This window comes from Electrona antarctica (assembly GCF_951216825.1).
Source record: "Electrona antarctica genome assembly, chromosome: 23".
NCBI classification, from domain to species: Eukaryota; Metazoa; Chordata; class Actinopteri; order Myctophiformes; family Myctophidae; genus Electrona; species Electrona antarctica.
This window is the reverse complement of record NC_136804.1, coordinates 32,160,135-32,168,350: the sequence shown is the minus strand read 5'-3', so window position 1 is coordinate 32,168,350 and position 8,216 is coordinate 32,160,135. Positions and strand designations below refer to the sequence as shown.

At 42.1% G+C, this 8,216-nt stretch overlaps 1 protein-coding gene across 1 annotated transcript in view; it reads right to left on the bottom strand.

Moving 5' to 3' along the window:
- Positions 1-3,460: 3,460 nt before the first annotated feature.
- LOC306916757 (voltage-dependent calcium channel subunit alpha-2/delta-4-like) overlaps positions 3,461-8,216 on the bottom strand; it is a gene marked incomplete at both ends in the record, with an annotated part of 14,312 nt that continues 9,556 nt past the window's right edge. Inside the window, 5 exons of the mRNA XM_079494772.1 lie at positions 3,461-3,602; positions 4,012-4,129; positions 4,381-4,401; positions 6,081-6,136; positions 7,521-7,573. Of these exons, the coding sequence (XP_079350898.1) occupies positions 3,461-3,602; positions 4,012-4,129; positions 4,381-4,401; positions 6,081-6,136; positions 7,521-7,573 (390 nt within the window). The remainder of the gene's footprint in view (positions 3,603-4,011; positions 4,130-4,380; positions 4,402-6,080; positions 6,137-7,520; positions 7,574-8,216) is intronic.

Below are 8,216 nucleotides of genomic sequence, written 5' to 3'. Positions count from 1 at the left end.
GACCAGAGATAATACTGTACAGACACACACAGAGAGCAGGTTTAAAGCCTGCTCTACACAGCATTAAAGAGTTGTAATGAATCACATTGTTTGTCCGTTGTTGAAACAATCACAGAAAACACATTACAATTAAAATAAAACGTTGAAATATTAATACTGAATTTGTTACTTCCATTCAAGCTTTATTTTTATAACTGAATTACGGTTGCAGGTTAAGCATTCCAGTTGGCGGCCAGATCTAAGGTGATGTACACCAGTCTGTGAACTAAAGCCCCATTTTAATTGACTGAGTGATAACTAACTACTAGACAGGTAGCAGATGTTTTCCTTTAAAAAAAAAAAAGTTTGCTTTGATTTTACAGCGTGGCCAAAAGTCAAAGCCATCTAGCACAGGGTTTGTCTCTACCTGGATGACCCTTGAAATAACATGAAACAGAAACATCTCCAGCCATAAATAAATGCAACAGTCTGCATAACCAGGACAAACCTGGTGAAGTGAAAGTGTGTGTGTGAAAGTGTGCGCAAGTTCAATAATAATCTATGCAAGTAAAAACGTTAATCTAATAGTTACACTAATATTGTTGAACTTTTGTACTGTTAGGTGAAATATCTATGATTGCTATTTCCTTTTGTCGAAAGGAGACATAGGCCTACATTTTTCTCATATACAGTAGTGCGCCGTTGCCACTGAACACCACATCGTGATATGTGTGGCTTTATTCACAAACGTCTCACATAACTTACAAATGATAGTTCATGGTTGGACAGCAAGGCCACACGCCTTTATTAGACTTCATGTTGTGTTTATGTCTAGGCATAATTTCCAAACACAGAAGAGCAGCAAGCAGATCCAGTGAGTTAATTTAGAACTTCAGATTTTCTCTGTTGATTGTGATCATTTTAGTTCTTGAGTCAGCTTCTCAGCTTTGTGACCATTTGATATCCCATTCACTTGAGATGTTACCCTTGTGTCTTCCTGTGGTGTATGGTTGTGTATTCATCATCATCCTTAGTGTTTTCACACGAACCACAGCAAAGCCAAACGTGACATATTTTGGGGGATTCATAGTTTCCATTCTGTCCTCCAGTGTAGTTCACTTTGGAAAATGGTGCATAGAAGCAAACCCACACCTGTATATAACAGGAAGTGTATGCAAGGCGATGGCTTGGCGATGTCCACAGTCCAATCAGACCCATTACATTTTTTTTTATGTTTAATCCGATCAGAGGTAAAGGGTCACAGCGCTGTCTGTCATCGATCAGAGGTGAAGGCGTGCAGGGTCACAGCGCTGTCTGTCATCGATCAGAGGTGAAGGTGTGCAGGGTCACAGCGCTGTCTGTCATCGGTCCGATCAGAGGTGAAGGTGTGCAGGGTCACAGCGCTGTCTGTCATCGGTAGGCGAGTGTGGAGAACGAGAGACAGGCGAGGAACAGAGCGACCGACAGCGAGATGACACACGCCCCGCCACAGTCCTTGGCATTCTCCTACACAGAGACGAAAAACATGTGAGGTGTTGTTTAGATCCAAGGAAAACCAGTAATGGAAGCAGGGCCGGGTCATCACTATGTCTGCACACGTACAATAATGTGTCTGTGGCAATTTCTTTATTTAGTTTTTACATTAGCCTATAATGTTCTTGTCCCATTTAGACCTGAGGACGATTCTAAATTTGGTTTTCTGAAAAACCTGTTTCTATGTCAGTCATTCTCAAAAATGTTCATGTCAAGGACCCCCAAGATTATATGGTATGTAATTGGCCGCCGACCCCCATCTCAAAATATGTAGTTCCAGACAGGGACCCTCCAGAAGCAAGATTTGAGTTAAAAATGTTCGCTCTGAAAGAATATATATTCAAAGATTTGTGCCACATTTTCACGATTTTTCAAAAATAGCAGACCTACAAGCTCGTAGCGCGGCACTGAGCTTGTAGATCTGCTATTTTTCAATAGCTAAAGTGTATATGACATAATGCTTAAAACACCAGAAGGGGTTCCCGCCCAAAATGGGTTATTGTGATCATAAGACCCAGATACTGAATGTCAGTCTCCAGGTGTTCTTCAGAATATTCATGACACTGATTTACTGACAGTAAATCAGTGTCAATTACTGTGACCCCTTTTCCACCGGTTGGTTCCCAATGGGAACCGGTTCAGTTCTGTTTGGTTTTTAGTCCATGGGCCAGAGCTCCAAAATTGGTGGGCAAACTATACCCTATATTAAATTGTTTATAGGATCAATACAAGTAAATTAATGATAACCCTTCCACAGTAGTAGCTTTTTCAAATTTTCGATTATTGTGCATATTTTCCTACATAATGCCTCATTTGCATATTTAAAAATACAATAAATCATTGTCTTCGTGTAAGTACTCAATTGGGGAAGTTTAATGGTGATAACAATCTAATATAGGTAAAGTTTTGCCCACTCAATTCATAATTAACGTTTCAATTTTGGAGCTCTAAAAACCAAAAAAAACTGAACCGGTTGGTCAATCGTGGAGTGGACCAATAGGAGGCTGACCTTAGGGTGGTAGGCGTGGCAGGACTCTGGGCGTCTGCGGATCTTCTGTGACCTCATCCTGTCACACTTCACAGAGGCGTTATGTGCCGTGTGGTCAAGGACAAGCACTCCAAACCCAAACAGGACAAGAGACTCAAAGGTCGCTGGTTCAGAACGACTGCTCCAAGAGCAACGCTCTCACCAAACCCCTTGTGTTGGCAAGGCATTGAATCACTTTATCCCTGCATGGCATCCCTACACTGGACATGACACTAGTATAGACAAGTACTAGGCATGTAACGATTCACTCAACTCACGATACGATTCGTATCACGATATGAGGTTCACGATACGATTTTTCACGATATTAAAAAAATATATATTTTAAAGAAAAGTTACCCTTTTTTTAATGTTATATAATTTATCTTCCCCCCTGAGATGTTTTATTTAACTACATTGCAAAATAAGTAGCATTACTTTTGACAGTGCAGAAACATAATTGCCTTCCTTGATGAGTATCATCGACCATCATCACCTGGGCACAGTCACAGACACACACAGCTCCCCTCTACAGTGCTCTACTACTGAAAGTGACTATCATTTCTCTCCAAAAGCACTTGAATATGATGGAATATGACTAAAGCTCACATTTCACATCACACACTAGAAAATCAAAATACCATTTTTTTTGTATTTCAATGAATCGATTCGAATCGATTCATATCGTCGGGATTAATATCGATATATATCGATATACGATATATCGATACATGCCTAACAAGTACTTGTGTTCCTTAACCCATTTAGACCTGAGGACGATTCTACAAATGTCTTGTTTGACAGTTTTCTGGAAAAACCTCATGTTTCTATGTCAGTGGTTCTCAAACCTTTTCATGTCAAGGACCCCCAGAATTATCTGCATTTGGCCTACCGACCCCCATCTGAAAATATGTTGTTCCATTACACACACACGCAGTGAAGGATATATTTGACCTCCGTGGGATTGAGGTTGGTATTAGGGTGTTGTTTCCTGCAGTCACAGTCTCCCTGAGCTACGACCATCAACAGATTACTGTCTGGTACCTGCTGCACCACGAACATTCTGCGCACACACACACACACACACACACACACACACACACACACACACACACGCACACACACGCACACACACACACACACACACACACACACACACACACACACACACACACACACACACACACACACACACACACACACACACACGCACACAGAACAAAAAGGGGGGAAAGGGAAAAATGGAAGAACAAACATTATTTTAAGATAGAGTATAACTACAATGTAGCTGAATGCAGATGTAAGCTGTTAATACATTGTACCACATTTGGCCTCATGGGGGCACTGCTACACCGTGTAGTAGACCAGAAGTCTCCCAAGTGTGTGGTCCTGTGTATTCAAATGATTAAGGGGTGTGTGTGTGTGTGTGTGTGCGTGCGTGCGTGCGTGCGTGCGTGCGTGCGTTTTCTTACTTCTGACAGCGTCCACATTTAATGATGCTGTTGGTTTCTTTGACCGACGGCTCGTAAACGAAGCTGGGATACTCCGTGTCACATGGCTGTAAGATGTCTCCCTTCCTCTTATGAGCAGCTGTACAGTATAGAGCACAATAGAGGAGATTATATGATGTACAGTATAGAGCACAGTAGAGGAGATTATAAGATGGTAGAGTAGATGAGCTTGTAGATCGGGTATCGTTGAGGGACACCTCTTGTACAACGAAACAAGACATTCCTTTACAAAGGAACGTGAAAAGTAAAAAGACAATGGAGAGATAAACAGCACTGCAACGATACAGTATGAAGAAGTTGATGCTGATGATGATGAAAGTGGGTACTCACCCACTGAGAAGGAAGCCTTGGCTGAATGTAGGGATGGAAGAATGATGACAGAGAGGCGGAGGAGAGGATGTTTGATGTCGAAGATGATGATGATGATGATGGTGGTAACGATGAGGATGATCATGGTGATGTGTGTGAGGTAGGGCAAAGAGAGAGAGAGAGATGGAATGACAGGATGGTCAACACACCTGTCAGTGGGGAGTGTTGGCTGGGAGGAGTAGGACTAAGGCCCTATACGTCCTCTCTGGGGGGTACGGACGGACGTATAGGAGCACTTTTGCACTATTTTGTGCAAAAGTGCATTATTGGCTATTTCCCCTAATATAAGCCCTCAATGGGGGTTGGGTTTTTGTGCTAATTTGTTTATTTCCATCGAAATAAGTAGTAAAGTGTGCCGCTTGGGATACTATTTACATTATGAAGAGAGGACATATTAAAAAAAAAGATTTTTGAGCGATGGAAATAAGAGAATTAGCACCCCAATGCCCCATTCAATTCAATGCAATTCAATTCAATTCATTGAGGGCTTATATTAGGGGAAATAGCCAATAATGCACTTTTGCACTATATAACACCTGGACCTCTTTGGTGGGGACGTAACAACTACAAATAACACCTGGACCTCTTTGGTGGGGACGTAACAACTACAAATAACACCTGGACCTCTTTGGTGGGGACGTAACAACTACAAATAAAGGTAAGAAAGCCTTCTAGCATGGAATTCTCCTTTAAGTGTATTTCTCCATTGTGCTATTGACACTTCTACTTTAGTAAAAAAAAAAAAAAAAAAAACGTCAAGTCAATACTCATTTGTTGCCTAAACCTTGTCCGGCTTCCCGTTTCCCTGCACCTCAGCTCTACGTTTACTTAATGTCTGTGAACGTCTGCCGCGCTCCGTCTTCTGCCAGTCTGCCCGGCATGCCCGTGGCGCATCGCCCCAGCGTCTTGCCAGCCAGCCCGCTTTACAAACGACAACTCACCTCACTGTCTGCTCCGCGCCGCGGTTCTCCTGGCTCTGCTCATAATCAAAGTACTTCTCTATAAATCTGTGTTTGTACGGTACTGCTGCCAGCATGTGGGCCTGAGCTCTGCTATGCTGGGCTCTAATATCTAAAGCTAACAACAGCCATCAATCAGCGGCTTTATGAACCGCCTCAGCACAATTCTGCTTTTAAAAGTGATTTATGACTCAAACTTATTCATAGCAGTATAGTGGCAGTAGTTTGTAATGGTAGTAGTAGTAGTAGTGATGGAAGTAGACAGTAGAGACAATAGTAAAATCAGACCCGCCTGAACTGAGTGGTGCTGTACTGTACTTGTACTGTAGTTGTAGTTGTACTTTACGTGTGTGTGTGTTAGGGCATTTAGTAAATCCACTAGTCGACCTTGTTGGTACTAGTTGACTAGTTGATAAGAAGAAAAAAAGGGCCTCAAGATCAGGTAGATTATAGTTATAGTCACCAATGTACACAGTTTTTAAATGTATAAATATTTATTTCTAAAAAAATAAAGTTTTTTTTTTTTTTTTTTTTTTACATAATAGGTAGTTAAAAAACTAGTCGACTAGTTGACTAGTAAACTAGGCAACTAGTCAACTAGTAACAATTACTAGAAGTGAATGCCCTAGTGTGTGCGTGTGTGCGTGCGTGCGTGCGTGCGTGCGTGCGTGCGTGCGTGCGTGCGTGCGTGAGAAAACTTACCATCAGCAAAATGATCTGAGTGCCAAAGTCCACAGATATTAAACTCCAAGAGAAACCTAGACAGAAGAGAGGTGATGTCATACTGCTGCTTCTAATCCATGTGGCTGTGGATGTGTTGAGGAAATGAACAGGACCTCAATGGAAACACTCACTGGACTTCTATGTGTACATCCTTTTAGACCAAGGGCTCCAGTTTTGTCTCATCTCTCTAAAGCCACTATTTGGGGTTTTAGGAGTGGGGAAAGGGTGTTCCCCCACTAAAGTTGGTATTTTGGTTACCTGTCTAAATCCCTTAAACACCTCCGTTACCCGTTATATTATGCATAGGTGTGGTTTGGGCGTTGCAATAATGAAACCACATTGAACCAATCACCAGTCTTGGCCCTTACCCGTCGCCCGTTAGTGCTATATTGCTTCATAGCCGCTGCCGCTGCCGGTAAAGGCTGCAACAAAATTGGAGCCCCAAGTGTACTCGTCACTCATGCTGTTTGCATTTCTGTCTATGAAAATATTCAATCAATCAATCAATCAATCAATGGGAGTAGTCCATTAGTGTCACCTGGGTGATAAAGATATGTCACTGTAGTAAATTAACCACTCTGTGTCACATTTTGATGGACTGCGAGTGCGACACAGCACAAGAAAGAAAAACAAAACATACCATACTACATAATTATACAACTAAAGGTTTGAGCCTCTACTCCAGTGCCTAAAAGTAATTAGGCTACAAAAAAACAAAACAACAGACATTAACATTCAACACAATCATCAAAAAACAATCACATCTCAATGTACTACTTAAAGACAAAAACGTCATTAAAAGAAAATCTACGACTACATTAAAAGCACATCTCAAACGAAAACGATTCTTAGGCAGCCAATGCTCCTACAACAACAACTATATTAAGATCACATCTCGGCCGCCAATGTTCCACTAGTCATTATGACAACGGAATGGATTGCATTTTTATAGCGCTTTTCTAACTATACGTGCTTACTCAAAGCGCTTTTACAATGGTCCATTCATTCATACATTCACACACATCTCGGAGGCAAATATTATACTTTTACTCCACTACAATCATTTGAAAACTTTAATTAGGCCTTTAATTAGGCCTACTACTACTACGATTATTATATTACTACAAGCACACGATGTGTCACATTACATCACCATGCATTGTGAGCTTGTATCAAAGGTTTGATCAAAAATGTATACATTTGAAAACTTGTGAAATGGGACATCCTGCATAATGACTACATTCTTCACCCATTTTGAATGCGAGTATATAGCGCCAACACCGCTAAATGTAATATATAGGATTACTGTGAGTACTGTAGCCTATCATAATGACATTCAGGTGCTTTAGTTTGCAAACAACACAAACAGGAAGCAACCCAACTCTGATCGCCCCCGGCAACGCCCCCGGCAACACTCACAGCAGCAAGTTGGAGAAGATCCACTTGAGAGATGATGCGAGAGCAAAGAAGGGCTGCAGAGAGAGAGAGAGAGAGAGAGAGAGAGAGAGAGAGAGAGAGAGAGAGAGAGAGAGAGAGAGAGGAGAGAGAGAAAGGGAGGGAGAGAGAGAGAGAGAGAGAGAGAGAGAGAGAGAGAGAGAGAGAGAGAGAGAGAGAGAGAGAGAGAGAGAGAGAGAGAGAGAGAGACAGAGAGAGAGAGAGAGGGAGAGAGAAAGGGAGGGAGAGAGAGAGAGAGAGAGAGAGAGAGAGAGAGAGAGAGAGAGAGAGAGACAGAGAGAGAGAGAGAGAGAGAGAGAGAGAGAGAGACAGAGAGAGAGAGAGAGAGAGAGAGAGAGAGAGAGAGAGAGAAAGGGAGGGAGAGAGAGAGAGAGAGAAAGGGAGGGAGAGAGAGAGAGAGAGAGAGAGAGAAAGGGAGGGAGAGAGAGAGAATTGACAGAAGAAACATACAACAAATATTAGAGCACAACTCAGTGACATACATGCACATACATGCACAGATAGCCTACAGTACACACACACACACACACACACACACACACACACACACACACACACACACACACACACACACACACACACACACACACACACACACACACACACACACACACACACACACACACACACACACACACACACACACACACACACACACAC